This window comes from Mandrillus leucophaeus, unplaced genomic scaffold (assembly GCF_000951045.1).
Source record: "Mandrillus leucophaeus isolate KB7577 unplaced genomic scaffold, Mleu.le_1.0 Scaffold58, whole genome shotgun sequence".
NCBI lineage: Eukaryota > Metazoa > Chordata > Mammalia > Primates > Cercopithecidae > Mandrillus > Mandrillus leucophaeus.
In genome coordinates this window covers 2,136,589-2,152,439 of record NW_012106252.1, presented here as the reverse complement: position 1 = coordinate 2,152,439, position 15,851 = coordinate 2,136,589, and the positions used below count along the sequence as shown (strand labels likewise).

Below are 15,851 nucleotides of genomic sequence, written 5' to 3'. Positions count from 1 at the left end.
GAAAGAAAGAAAGAAAGAAAGAAAGAAAGAAAGAAAGAAAGAAAGAAAGAAAGAAAGAAAGAAAGAAAGAGAAAAGAGAAAGAAAAAGAAATGAAGAAATGGGGGCAGAGGGTCAGAAAGTTTCAGTCACTTGCTAAAGATCACACACAGCCTGTCCCTGATCTAAGGCTGCTGTCCCTCCTTCTCACCAACCTGTCTAGACCTACCTTTCTCAGAAGACTTCGTCAAAGTCACATACCGTCGGCTCAGCCCACCGCCATCCTCCATGCTATCCCATAAGCATAGAACACTGGCTTGAACTGTCCCTGGAAAGCATGTGACCCAGCCTTTCTGCTCCTCCTCAAGCATTCATTAGACCTCCAGGGTCTTCCTTGCTTTTAACGATTTTGACAGTTCCTTTAAAAAAATTTTTTAAAAAGTCTCCAAGACCCAAAGGGTAAAGAGTGAAAACAGGAGACTTCTCAGGTGTGTCTCTCAAAGACTTTGTAAACAAGAGACTCATCTTTGGTACTCTTGAGACAGATGAAGGGAGAAATGAATCGTAGGTTTCTGAACACCAGGACTTAACATCTTGCTCAGTGAAGGGCCTAGTTTTCCTCCACCATGCGTTTTCATCAACACAAAAGGCAGGCTCTTGCTTGGAAAAGCTGAGGCATTCTGCCATCCATTGTGCCATCCATTCATCCCTCCCTTCATTTATTAATTCATGCAATCATTGACTCAGTTTCTCTTTTATTTCTGCACTCAATTCAGCCAACACTGGGTTCTGTGTGATGGATACAAAAAGAATGAGTTGCAATTCTGGCCACAAGGAGCCTAAGTTTAGAAGAGAGATAGACACATCTATACGCAAGTATGGTACAGACTGCAAGTGTTGTGAAAGAGGGATGCAGGGGGTGGATGCAGCAGAGAGAGATAGCTGGCATGGAGAGGCATTTGCTAGAACAGCATCTGCCAGACATGGTAGAGGTGGCCATGCTTCCTGTGAGTGCTGAGAGGTCACTGCCTGACTGTGACAGCCCCCTGAGACCCTCCCTTTGGAGGCACCCAGGAGAAATATTGACATGGTTTTTGGAGGCTGGGCATGGTGGCTCACACCTGTAATCCCAACAGTTTGAGAGGCTGAGGTGAGTGGATCACTTCAGGTCAGGAGTTCGAGACAAGCCTGGCCAACATGGAGAAACCCCGTCCCTACTAAAAATACAAAAATTACCTGGGCATGCTGGCATGTGCCTGTAATTGCAGCTACACTTGGGAGGCTGAGGCAGGAGAATTGCTTGAACCTGGGAGGCAGAGGTTGCAGTGCACCAAGATGGCACCACTGCACTCCACCCTGGGTGACAGAGCAAGACTCTGTCCCAAAGAAAAAGAAAAAAAAAAAGAAAGACATGGTTTTTGGGGAATTAGAGAAGCCTTTGCAAGTAAAATGAAGGCTCAAAGAGAGTGGACAGGGCTGGGCGCGGTGGCTCACGCCTGTAATCCCAGCACTTTGGGAGGCCGAGGCGGGTGGATCACGAGGTCAGGAGATCAAGACCACGGTGAAACCCCGTCTCTACTAAAAATACAAAAAATTAGCCAGGTGCGGTGGTGGGTGCTTGTAGTCCCAGCTACTCAAGAGGCTGAAGCAGGAGAATGGTGTGAACCCAGTAGGCAGAGCTTGCAGTGAGCCGAGATCACACCACTGCACTCCAGCCTGGGTGACACAGCGAGACTCTGTCTCAAAAAAATAAAAAAAAAATAAAAATAAAGAGAGTGGACAAAAAGGGGGTCATAAAGGCAGGAAAGGGATAAGATGTGGAAATCAAAGACATAGAGCACATTACATTTGGCAAGCAGCAAACGATTCAACATAGCCAGGATGAAAAGCAGAGGGGATAGGAGGGAAAAGCAGTGGGGCTAGAGGGGTTACTAGGCACCCAATCATGAAAGGTCTTGTGGACCATGATTAAGAAGTTGTGTTTTTTAAATGATAATAAGGGTTTAAGCAGGGGAGTAACTTGATTGGGGTTGCCCTTTCAGAAAGATGTGTGCCCTCTCTCTGGAGGTGGAGAAGGGAGGGTGAGGGCAAGTCTGAAGGCAGGCAGACCATTAGGGGTCTGTGGCAGTTACTCAGAAGTTTCATGGCAACAACCTGAACTGGGCAGGTTCGGAGACCTGAGAGATGGGTCGTGGTGACTGAAAATGGAAGATTAGGAACAGGGAGTGCCATTCTTTTAAATGTGGCTCTCAAGCAGTGGGCAAAGAGGACTTTCGGACAGGCCTGCGGAGGGAAAGGCAGAGCAGCCGCTGAGACCCTTCTCTTTTCCATTCACTTCTCTTCCTCAGCTAAACCAGCGGTGAATGGAAGTCCGCCCCACAAACAAATTTCTCATAAACTTTCTCAGCCCAGAAACCCATCCATTGTGCTGCAATGTCATCTGTTCGAAGAATCCTTCCCTGCTAAATGAAAAGGAGGTCATTCAACGATGTAGCCCATTTCTACTTTATTCTTCTTTACAGCTCTTATCACCCCCTTGACCTCATATAAGCACCATGAGGGCAAGGACCTTGTCTACACACAGATGTATACCCAGCACCCAGAGCAGCAGCTGATACATTGGAGGCACACAATTAGTATTTATTAAACGAATAAATGAGAACCTCTGTGGATAGCTAAGAAGGGCAAGCCTGTATCAGTAATTCAAAAATCACTACCTCCGCTCATGCATCCAGGAGGCATGACCATGAGCAATAGGATAATCAGCTGCTCTGAATCACAGCTACTCAATGCAGACTCTCTGGGCTCTGGACAGGTGCTTCCCATTGGCAGCTGCTGCTCTGGTTGTGGCTTTGTCTTGGGGGTTAAAGAACCAGTTCCTAGGAGGCCAATTCCAGCCAGAATGAAAATGGCTCAAATAGTAGAGTCTGAAACTGAGCCAGGGCAGAGTCAAATCTCAGGTTCTCTCCAAAAGAAGACACTAATAATACTGCTGGGTTCGTAAATGAAAGAAAAAAAATGAAAACACAATGACCTACCACTATATACCTGTTGGAACGGCTAGAAATAAAAAGACTGATAATATTAAGTGTTAGCAAGGACATAGACACTGGAACTCTCAGACATTGCTGGCTGGAATACAAAATGCTGTGGCCACTTTGCAAAACAACTGGGCAGTTTCATATAAGGTTAAGCAATCACTTACCATTTAAACAGCCATCCAATTGCTACATATTTATCCAAAATAAAACGTATGTTCACAAAAAAAAAAAAAAAATTTCTACGAGAATGCTCATAGCAGCTTTATTCATAATAGCCAGAAACGCAAAAGAATCCAAATGCCCATAAGTAGGTGAATATATTTTTAATGTAGTTTATCTATACAATGGGATACTATTCAGTAGAAAAAAATGAATTATTAATACCTGCAACAATGAATAGATACAAAACATGTTAGGCAAAACAAAAAAGAGTTCACACTGCATTATTTCTTTTATATGAAATTCTAGACATGGTGAAATCTATAGTAACATAAAGAACAGGTTGATGGTTGCCAGGGTCTGGGGATAGGGGAGGAACTGACTATAAGGGCAAACTGGGGAATTTTTGGGGTGATGGAAAGTTCCATAAAGATCTTGAGTGCAGTGGTGGTTACATAAGTATGAACAAATGTCAGATCACATCATACTGTTCAGTAAAAATGGGAACTTTTTATTATATGTAAATTATATTTCAATAAAGTTGACCATAAAAAAAGAAACAAAAAAAATTTTTTAAAGAAAAAGGTAAAAGCAACATAATCCCAGTTTTTATCATAAATATGCTTAGAAAACAGTCTGGAAAGCTTATCAGTAATAAACCGAGTGGTGAGCCTTCAGAATACTATTATTCTTTATATATTTTTGTATTTCTTCATTTTTCAAAGATCACTGCTATGCTTCTAATCAGAAAACAATTTTTCTTTGTCAAATGAAACATCACTTTGTAGGCATAAAAGTAAACGTTATTTTTCCAGGGCAAGAGCAAAATTAGTTGTATTCTACACACAGCTTAAGATTACTTTCAACAAGAGGTCGAACCAACTATCTTTTGAGTTTTAAGCTCCCAGGTGGACCCACACACCTCGGCTGGGCCCTGCCTAGCAGAGGTGTACTCACTCCCTGCTCCCTAGGACTCAGGCAGAAGACACATAGCTGGTTCCAGGTAAGACAACCTAGCACGGAAAAGTGAGACTGGGCCGAGCATGAGGCTGGAAGAAGAGACTGTGCTGCGCAGAACATCCTCAGAAACTGTGAATTCACAAGCTTTGCCATTAGAAATCCTTTCCATTCAGAACCAATCTTGTTTTACCAACGCCTCCTCTCCGACTTTGCCAGAAAGTTCTGATCAAGCCTGAAGCCCTCCTGCAGAGCCATCCTAGGAGAACTGTAGTGCAGAAGAAAGCCATGCCCTTCAATCACCATTACATGTGGCCAGCATCAGCATTTGCCCAGGAGGTTTTAAAAACGCAGGTCCCGGGGAACTCTAGGCCCTAGAGCTAATGGGTAAAATCTCCAGTGATAAAACCCAAGGATCTATATTTTTAAAAGCTTTTCAGGTGAATCTCATGCAGCACACGGAAGCTTCCGTCTAGATCTACGGTTCTCAAACTTCAGTGCATAAGAATTATCTAAGGTTCTTGTTAAAAATACAGATTCCCAGGCCACGGTTGGGTGGATTCTGATTCTGTATGTCTTAGGGAGGGCCTCAGAATCTCCAGTTTTAACAAGTTCCCAGGTAATTCCGATGCAGGTGATCCAAAAACCACATTTCAAAAACCCTAAGGCAGATGCCAGAGTGAATTTTTCTAACCCAGTCCTCAGCAGGGAGATCAAGGAAGAGGCAAGAGAACTAATCAGGTTATGCCAGCATGCTCAAATTTATTAAGAGGATCACAAAGAAGGTAGACTTTTTTTTGCATCTCAGAAGCAGCAGAAAGCCAGGGCGAAGGATCAGTCCCAAAGACACCTTGAAGAAGAGGATGTCTTATAGTACAAGACATCGAACTTCACGTGAATCGATAAGTATTGGGGATTCACCCTTGAGCTTGGGGTCACTTTGTTGTGACCCAGTTTTAATGTTGCATCAGAGTACGGCTCTTGTTCTCAGTGCCTTGAAATACCAGAGCAGGCGTTGGAGAACAAGCTCTCCTCTGCAAATCAGAGAAAGGCAAGACACTGTCTTGGGGGCATGGAAGGTTCTGTACACGAGGGGCTGTCCCCCTGGAGCAGATGGAGGCTTTCGGTGGGACTGCATCAGTGGCGGAGGGAGAGATCTTCATTTTGTGTCGCATACAGGTGTGGGCTGGCAGCACACAGGCCCACAGCACCCGGAGCCGCAGCAACTGGACCCACAGCAACTGGATCCACAGCAGCCACCCCCGCAGCCCCCGCAGCCTCCGCAGCCTCCGCAGCCACCCCCGCAGCCAGATCCACAGCAGGATGATCCGCAGCAGCCGCCCCCGCAGCCAGAACCCCCGCAGCCACAGCAGGAGCCGCAGCAGCCACAGCAGGCCGGCTGACAGCAGCACTCTTCACAGCAGTTTTGCTCCTGGGTGCAGCAGGTGAAGCAGTCCCCCGGGCAGCACCCCATGGTCCCGGCCTGTCAGCTCGCAGGTCAGTAACGCAGCCGGAGTTCCCCACAACTGACCGTGGCCAGCCAGTTGGATGGCAGCTTTTATATCCCCTCACCCAGGCATGAGGGACGGGATGTTTTATTTGTTATTATTTGTGCAAGTTGCCATAAGACCGGCTCATTAACTGACTGTTTGTTTTCCGGTCCTGAGTACCTCAACTCATAAAAACGCCCTACTCCTGCCAACTGCTGTTTGTCCAGAGGGTAAAAATACATCTTCGAAAAGACCTGTCATCATGGCCAAGCATCTGCCAGTTGTCATTAGCCTAGGTTGAAGATAGAAGGGGGAAGCCGCCACAGCCTCTGGCTCTGGAATGAGGCGCTCACCTCCCACATCTTCCCAGGTTGGTGATGGACCCCATCTTCCATGGATGCTAGTCCTGGAAAGGCAGACTCGCAACAGCCGAATGCCCTCTTCCCCCTGACACCAGTGGAGGCTGCTGAGAAGGCCTGATCACGTGGCTTCTCCCAGGTAGAAATGGCATCCTCATCCCGGTTCATGTGAGCCAGGCAGATGTTTGTGTCTGTGTGTGGTATGGGGAGTGTGCCACACATTTAGGCGTGGCCCGTGAGCATCAATCATGAGTAATAACTGCCCTGTGAAATGGAGAGAGACTCATCGTAAAGCTGCAAGAAGCTGGTGAGGCACGGTCTGTCTTGGCTACGTGGTGAGCTGAATACTCACACTTCTCTCTAAATAGATGGGAAGAAACTGAAATCCGAACCTTCTACCCACCCCCACTCCAGCCCCAGGCCTTTCCTTGATGGGGAAAGGAAGAGATGCAGGAAGAGGAAGAAGAGGAGAAGGAGAGGAAGAAAGGAAAGAAGAAAAGAAGGAAGCAAGCAGGAAGGAGATCAGTAAATGTCCAAAACCCTACATTAAAATGGGAATGTTAGGCACTTTTTTAAAAGAGCTCCAACCTTATAGACCATCTGGCAGAAGGAGAAATTAGAGTACAAAATACCCAGTGTCATCCCAAGGAATAAAATGCCTTTGGAAGGAGTCTAAAATCTATAGATGGTTCAGGTCCATGTGTAAATTCTGAGATGGGTCAAAATTTCTGTCTCTTTCTTGGACTTTGGTACCTTGTCTCCTCTTGGAGTGCCCATGGCAGCCCTGGAGCTGGAATACACAACATCTAGTAGGGGTGGAGGACAGAAGATAGGGGTGGGGTGAGAATGGAAGGAGGGATGGAAGTAAGGATCTGGATCAAGGGATCCAGTCCTTCCCTTTTCATTTCCCTTTCTTTTTCAGATGGGCTAGAAGTAAGACAGCCTCTAAGAAGGGCTAGAAGGACTAAGGACAGGGTGGGGGTCCGGAGGCTGAATGATGAATGGGTTACTTGGATCTGATATGATACTCAATACTTCACAGGATATGAAATTTAGAGCTGGGAGGAACCCCTGAAACATCATCTGGTCCAGGGATTTATGTCAGAATTGCCTAAAAGGGGGCCTTTTGAAAAATACAGATTCCCAAACTGTATTCCAGTCCTTATGATAAATCAAAATGTGTGCTTATGAGAACTTGAGAAGCTATATATTTTAAACTTTCTCAGGTAACTCAGGTTACATTAGGAAACACTGATATAATCTAATCCCATCATGACCATCACCGCCAAGCACTTGTGTTTTACAGAAGATGATACCAAGGCCCAGAGACGACACATCCGTGGTAAATTGGACCCATGGTCCAGATGTTCGCCCTCCTGGTCCAGTGTTTCTTCCACCATACCACGTCCACAGATGGGCACCTCTGAGTGAGCATAATACAGCAATGTCTATGGCAGACACGTCCTTTTCTTTTTTTTTCTTTTTTTTTTTTTTTTTTTTGAGACAGAGTCTCACTCTGTTGCCCAGGCTGGAGTACAGTAGCTTGATCTTGGCTCACTGCAACCTGCACCTCCTGGGCTCAAACAATTCTCCTGCCTTAGCCTCCCAAGTTTCTGGGATTACAGGCACGCACCGACAAGCCCGGCTAATTTTTGTATTTTTAGTAGAGACAGGGTTTCACCATGTTGGACAGGCTGGTCTGTATCTCCTGACCTCAGGTGATCTGCCCGCCTCAGCCTCCCGAAGTGCTGGGATTACAGGCATGAGCCACCATGCCCAGCCGACACATTCTTTTACTTACTTACTTATTTACTTACTTATTTATTTATTTATTTATTTATTTATTTATTTATTTATTTATTTTGAAAAGGAGTCTTGCTCTGTAGCCCAGGCTGGAGTTCAGTGGTGCGATCTTGGCTTACTGCAAGCTCCGCCTCCCAGATTCACGCCATTCTCCTGCCTCAGCTTCCCGAGTAGCTGGGACTACAGGCGCCCACCACCACGCCTGGCTAATTTTTTGTATTTTTAGTAGAGACGGGGCTTCACCGTGTTAGCCAGGATGGTCTCAATCTTGTGATCCACCCACCCCAACCTCCCAAAGTGCTGGGGTTACAGGTGTGAGCCACCATGCCCAGCCCATATTTATTTATTTTAATAAGAGGTCAAGCATTCCCAGGATAAAAGGTACAAAAGAGTAGAAAGTCTTCCTCATCTTCCAGTGGCTCACCATTCAGTTCTCCTGCCTCTCACCCACTCCCTCACTGCTCCCGTAATTACTTAACCCCTCTGTACCTGAATTTCTTCATCTATAAAACAGAAATTAGGATAATAAAACAGTTTCATAGAGCTGTTTTGATTAAATGAGTAAATATAAATGTATACATATTGAGCACTTGGTTGTTTGAACAACTTGAAAATATAAATTATCAAACTTTTATATTTAACAATTGATATACTCATGAGCATTTACTCAGATTAAGTACAACATTCAGTGTACAACTCAAATTATACACTGTGATTTCAATTGTGTAAATGTACATGTCATGATGAGGACTTGAAGTATTCACTGGTGTTATTTTTCTTCTGCAATTTCTTTCACTATTGTCTTTCCATACAAATTGGGCAGCAGTGGGGACTTTTTATATTTGCTGCCCCCAGGGTAAGGTTATTACTGTGGAAATGCAGAGAGAATGACTTAGGTCAATGCTTAGCTTATGCAATTCAAAGTAGACTTTTGCAATGCAGGGGAGTGGGTGGTCAGATGACCAGGTCCATCTAGCCTCCTGGATGGGGTGATGAGAGAATGTAGAATTTGTGAACTAGAGATCAGAGAGAACTCCAATATCTTAGTTGATGCCATGAGAGGGATGATTGGGCCAAGAGTAAGAGAGGGCCATGTATACTTCAGTAGATGCCCACCATGAACCTGTTGCCAGCCTCTTGAAGGCTATGAAATTTCCATTGCATTCAAACATAACACTCCTCAAAGCTCAGATACCACCTCCACATGAAGGTTGGGAGGGAGAAATCCTGAATGATTTCTGTGTTTACACAGAACTTTTATTTTTTTCCCCCATAAGCTGGAATGAGGGTTTGAAATAAGTTTAAGCAGTCCCAGAGAAAAATAAAGTTATATATTTTTAACGTATCTTAGAACATGAATTTTGAAATTTGTAACTAATATATGTTATCATATATTTATATATGTATATATCTTTATGGATACTTATCTACATTAATATAAATATGTACATGCAGATCTTTGAAAAAACACTAAAAGGAAAACTAAAATATTACCAGTAAATGTATTTATTGTGACATGATAAATGATTTTTATTTTCTTCTCTTTTTTGTATTTTTTAGAAATTTGCAGTGTGTAGGTATGAAATTTATAATGTAAACATTTTATTAGTAGTAGTATTTGAACACAGTGTCAAAGGCAAATGAAAACCTGGGAACAACACATGTAACTCATAGATAAAGCTTGCTTTCATTTTCTACTTAACAAAGGATTTCCATCAATCAAAGAGAAAGACCAGCAACCCAATGGAAAAATTGACAATGGAGATGAAAAGATAATTCATGGAAGAGGGAATATAAATAGCATTTGAGCATATGAAATATTGCTTAGTTGCATTCACAATAACAGAAAAGCAGATTAAAACTATTCCAAAATTGTATCTGTTATGAGATTTGCAAGGTCATATCTTTTGATAACACATTGTGTAATAAGGAATGAAGAGACAGATAGTAACACACACTGCTGATGGGAGTTTAAATTGGTACAACCTTTATGGCAATATCCATCAAAATTACCAATGCAAAAACTAATTGATCCAATAATTTATATTCTAAGAGTTTATGACAGGGATATATCAAGATATATATAAAATGATGTAAGTATACAGTATCTATTGCAACATGGCTACAGATTCAACACTATCAAACTACCAACATCATTTTTAACATAATTTGAAAAAACTATTCTAAATTTCATATGGAACCAGAAAAGATCCCAAATAGCCAATGCAATCCTAAGCAGAAAGAACAAAGTGGAAGGCATCACATTACCCAATTTCAAACTATACTATAATGCTACAGTAACCAAAACAGCATGGTACTGGTACAAAAACAGACATATATAATGGAACAGAATAGAGAATCCAGAAATAAAGCTGCTCACCTACAGCCATCTGATCTTTGACAAAGTTAACAAAAATAAGCAATGGGGAAAGGACCCCCTATTCAATAAATGGTGCTGGGATAACTGGCTAGCCATATGCAGAAGGATTAAACAACCTCTATATTTCACCATATAGAAAAATTAACTCAAGATGGATTAAAGATTTAAATGTAAGGCCTCAAACTATAAGAATCCTAGAAGAAAAACTAGGAAACATCATTCTGCACTAGTCTTGGGAAAAAAATTATTACTAAGTTCTCAAAAACAAATGCAACAAAAACAAAAATTGACAAGTGGGATCTAATTAAATGAAAGAGCTTCAGTGCAACAAAAGAAACTATCAACAGAGTAAACAGATAACCTATAGAATGGAAGAAAATATCCACAAACTATGAATCCAACAAAGATCTAATATCCAGAATCTATGAAAAACGTAAACAATTCAACAAGGAAAAAACAAATGACCCTGTTAAAAAGTGGGCAAAAGTCATGAACAGACACTTCTCAAAAGAGGACATGCAAGTGGCCAACAAACATGTGAAAAAATGCTCCACATCATTAATCATCAGAGAAATGCAAATCAAAACCACAATAAGATACCATCTCACACCAGTCAGAATGGCAGTTATTAAAAAATCAAAAAACAACAGTAGTTGGTGAGGGTGTAGAAAAAAGGGACCACTTATTCACTGTTGGTGGGAATGTAAATTAGTTCAGCTACTGTGGAATGCAGTTTAGAAATTCCTCAAAGAACTTAAAACAGAACTACCATTCAACCCAGCAATCCCATTACTGTGTGTATTAGTCTGTTCTTGCACTGCTATAAAGAAATGCCTGAGACTGGGTAATTGTGAAAGAAAAGAGGATTAATTGGCTCACAGTTTCATAAGCTATACAGGAAGCATGATGCAGGCATCTTCTCAGATTCTGGGGAGGCCTCAGAAAACTTACAATCATGGCAGCAGGCAAAGGGTAGCTGGCACTTCACATGGCCAGAGCAGGAGGAAGAGAGAGAGTGGGGAGATGCTACACACTTTTAAATGACCAGATCTCACAAGAACTCACTCACTATCACAACAAAGGGGGCTGGTGCTAAACCATTCATGATAAATCCCCCCTGTGATCCAATAACCTCCCACCAGGACCAACCTCCAACATTGGGAATTACAACTGAACGTGAGATTTGGGCAGGAACACAGATCCGAATCATATCACTGGGTATACATCCAAAAGAAAATAAATTGTTCCACCAAAAAAAACACACATCCACTTACATGTTCATTGCAGCACTATTCACAACAGCAAAGACTAAATGCCCATCAGCAGTGGACTGTATAAAGAAAATGTGGCACACATATACCATGGAATACTACCTGGCCATGAAAAAAATAATGTCGTTTGCAGCAACATGGATGCAGCTGGAGGCCATTATCCTAAGTGAATTAATACAAGAACAGAAAACTAAATACCATGTGTTCTCACTTATAAATGGGAGCTAAACAGTGGATGCACATGGATGTAAATATGGTAACAATAGACACAGGGAACTATGAGAGGGGAAAGGGAAGGAGGGGGGCAAGGGTAGAAAAACTAACTATTGGTTACTATGCTCACTACCTGGATAATGAGATCAATTGTGCCATACACCTCAGCATATATACCCAGGTAACAAACCTGCACATATACCCCCTGAATCCAAAAGAAAAGTTGAAATTATTTTTTTAATTACTCTCCAGAAAAATTGTTCTCATTTGTATTCACTCCACAGTGCTTTCACCAATATAAGTTATTATTTTTAAAATACCTAAAATATCTTTGTCAATTGGGTAGGCCAATTATGAAGTCTCATTATAGTATTTATTTGTACTTAGTACTTGTCATTGCATATTTTTATAGGCCACTGTTATTTCCTTTTTGCAAATTATCTGCTCATTCTAATTAGTCACCCATTTTTCCTATCTTACTTATATGAACTTATTTCCTGCCAAGTATATTAACTTTTCATTGTGTCACTCACACATGTTGCAAAATTTGTCCCAGGGTGTATCACTTTATTTTAGTTGTGTCTATATTTTTATGCACAGAAATCTCTTTGTATGTAGGCAAATCTTTTTTCCTACTGTTTTATGTTTCAAAAGTTCTCCTCTATCCCCAAATCAGACAACTCTTCACTTTATTTTCATCTATTTTATGGTTGTATTTTTTACACTTAATGCTGCTATCCATCAGGAATTTACTTTGGTGTGTGGCAGGTACTGCTTTACAAAAAAAATCCTAGTTTTCCTAATTGGGGAACTTGACTGCCTATTAAATGAAGTTTGCTGACAAGATCCTGCCTCTACAAAAAATTAAAAAATAAAATACTAGAGGGTGTGGTGGTGTATGCCTGTAGTCCCAGCTACTCAGAAGGGTGAGGTAGGAGGATGGCTTGAGCCTAAGAGCTCAAGGCTGCAGTGACTGATCTCAAGGAGCCATGACCAAGCCACTGCACTCCAGCCTGGGCAATGGAGCGAGACCCTGTCTCTAATAAATTAAAAAAAAAAAAAATAGTTTCTGTACAAGAAAGAACAGAATGTAGAGATCAAAAACCCAATCATGCCATCTGTTCTGGTGGCCTCTAGTGTTCGTCTCGTGATATTACTCAAGCAGCTTCTAGTGTTTCCTTTAGAAGCACTCACAAGACAGGCTCTGACACTAGATTCACCAGAAGCAACTGAACAAAAATTTGGTTTGATGAGAGAAGCTTATTATATTTACATGGAACTAATTTAAACCATGCATCCAATTAACCATCTTTTGGCAAAGGGGGCACCTTAACCAGTCCCTCTCACATGCCGGGCCCTGCTGCGAGCACTTTATAGGTGTTTTCTTGGTTAATGCTCAAGATAGCTCAACACAAGCATTATTATCCTTATTTTGTACATGAAGAAACTGGAGCTCATGGTGGTCAATTACTTTACCCAGACGATGCAGAGCTTGGATTTGAACACAGATCTGTCTGTTTCTGAAGCCCATCTTCCTTCCTCTATGTCTAGCTTTCTGAGAGAACCACAGAACATTGCAAAGGCCCTGAGGCAGGAGCATGATTGGCATGCTTGAGGCCCAGAGGGGAAGTCTGCATCTGGCCTGGTGTGAGCAGGGGAGAGCGGCAGACCGCTCAGGGGAAGAAGAAGGCCCAGGTTCAACGACCTGAGGCCGTTGCAAGGCTCTAGCTGTCACTCAGAGGAGATGGAGAGCCAGCAGAGGGTCCTGGGTAGAAGAAGGCTCAGCTGTGGCTCAGGTGTTAACCACCCACTGCCGTCTGTCCTCTTGCCTTCAATCCTCAACTTTTTGTGCCTCACTCCTATGTGTATCCCAGGACCATGCTGGGTGGGGAGGGTTGAAGTTAGGGAGCACCCGTAGATGCTCTGATGCTGGCCCTGGGCCCCAGGGGTGAGAGTGATGAGGAACTGGGTGCACACATGAGTGGGGCAGCCAGACCTGGCCAGAGAAGCAACACATGCACCCTTTACCTTGGACTCCTCACCCTGGCTCCCTCTGGGTTGCAGGGATGCTGAGCTGGGCTGCCAGCGGACATGGGGCCTGAGCATGCTGATATCTACAAAGGCACTGATCGCCTTGGGATTCTGCAGTGAGTCCTCACCCCCTAAAGCACCAATCTCAGCTCAGGGATGGGTTTTGCCTTTAGAAAGGCCTTTCTGAGGCAGGATGTGTTTCCCTGGCTCCTGCCAACCTCCTATTCAGGGCCAGAACTCCTCCCTGGCTCCCCTGCAGGTCCAGCCCATGGTCATTGTAGGCCAGAGGTGTGTGGCCCATCTAGGGAGCGTGGCTCATCTAGGGAGCGGGTGGGAATGGAGAGAGGGCTAGGTCAGGCCCCTGGGCTCTCAGCAGTTCTGTCTCCAAGTTAGCACAAGAGAAGGGGGCAGCCTGAGGGTCTGGCCCTGTCCACTTTCTAACATCCAGGAGTTGTGGCCACAGGGTGAGGGGATGACTGGCCCAGCCTGGGTGCAGTTGTCCTGCAGGTCTCTGAGGGCCCACTTACCCATCTTCTTTCCCATTCCCCATGGGGAGAGGCATGGGGAGAGTGAGGGCTGTGGCCCTGGGGGAATGGGGGAAAAGATGGGGAGGGCCATGTTCTGGGCATCTCATGGTGAGGCCAGGGAGGCAGCAGAGCTTGTGGCTAAAGACCCTGAGTATAGTGCTGGGAAGGGATCTGGGGCCAGGTAGGGCCCAGCCTGGAGCTGATCCCTCGGGGATCATAGGATGGAGAAACAGAGGATCCCAGGGGAGGTGGGGTGGGAGTGAGCTTATGCGCTGTGCCACTTCTGAAGTGCACCCCAAAGTAGCCAATGGTCTGGTGAGGATAACAGGTGGGGTGGGGTCAAACACACCAACTCACCTGGGACTCCTCAGCAGAGGGAGCTGGCCAGTCCCCAGGGCTCTGCATGGCTTTCCAGAGACTCTGCTTCCAGTTGGCTTGGACAGCACAGTGGGCAGAAAGTGATGGGGGAGACGTCTTGGGGCAGGCAGGACAGTGGAGGAGGACAGCCAGACGCCCCAATCCCAGCTGCTGCAGTGTCTGGGAGGAGGCTGAGGGCTGACAGCCAAGGGCTCCAAAGAGCCAGGTGAGGCTGGAGGTGGGGCTGGGAAGCCATCCTGGCCATCTGTGGGCCTTGGTCATCTCCCCAGCAGCGGTCAGCAGCCCAGTGAAAAAGCAGACAAGGCAGCATGTGAACAGATCTGGGGAGTCTCACTCGGGCATTCTGACAGGACCAGGGTCAAAGAAGGGCCAGGGTGGCTGAAGAAACATTCACAGTCTCTGGGTTGGACAGGATGGCAGAAATCGGGGAACAAGCAGAGTGGGTGACTGGGGTGCAGGGAGAGGCAGGTGGACGCCGGGAGGTCAGACCCTGGGAGGACTTGGGAACGTCGGGTGGGATGGGCCCTGGGTGCACCCTGGGAACACCAGACAGGTCTCAGGCCAGGCTCCCTAAACCCCAGTAGGGTGATGTGGTCGCTCCCTGAGGGACTCCTGTCAGAGCCTGGCCACCCACCCTGGGCAGCACCCATCCTGTCTTGGGCTGACTTTTCTCAGCCACCCTGGCCAGGTGATCTCCACTTTCAGCGAAAGCACCTTCCTGTGTCGCCAGCTTGTCTGGAGCCTTTAGAGTGTCTCTGCTGAGGGTCCCACTGAAGCCCAGGTCTGAACGGGTAACCCCAGGGCTAAATGGGTACCCCCAGGCCCTGAGTGAGACACCTTTTATCCCCATCAACAGAGGGCATCTCGTCCCTCCACGGCCGCCCTCTGTGTCTTGGAGCCACATCCTCTGGCTCTGATTCTGTGCAGCTGACTGTCCCCTCCCTAAGAGTCCTCCTGCCCTCCTGCTGGCCAGGCTCCAGCTGCCCTTGGTGCCCACAGATGGGTCGATGAAACCCAGATGTCAGCATCTCCCCTTCGCATGTCACCTGGACCGACCCTACTTCCAGGAGATGACCACAAAACCCAGCACCCACCCAGTTCCCCCCGTCCTCTGTCATGGCCTCAAAGTCAGCCTTGCCCTCCCAGCACCCTGGCCCAGGAGACCTCCAGGAGCACCTCCAGCCAGGCTCCAGGGGATGTTCCCACCCTTCCTCCCCAGGGCCAAGGACGCATGGTGGGGTCCCCAGATGGGAGGGTGGGAGGCC

The 15,851-nt window shown here is 45.2% G+C and overlaps 1 protein-coding gene across 1 annotated transcript; it reads right to left on the bottom strand.

The window, feature by feature from the left end:
- Positions 1–4,876: 4,876 nt before the first annotated feature.
- Positions 4,877–5,647, bottom strand: LOC105553004 (keratin-associated protein 17-1). The gene has a single exon (XM_011998893.1). It carries the CDS (start codon positions 5,606–5,608, stop codon positions 5,294–5,296), a length of 315 nt encoding a protein of 104 aa, XP_011854283.1. The 5' UTR covers positions 5,609–5,647; the 3' UTR covers positions 4,877–5,293.
- Between the last annotated feature and the right edge of the window lie 10,204 nt (positions 5,648–15,851).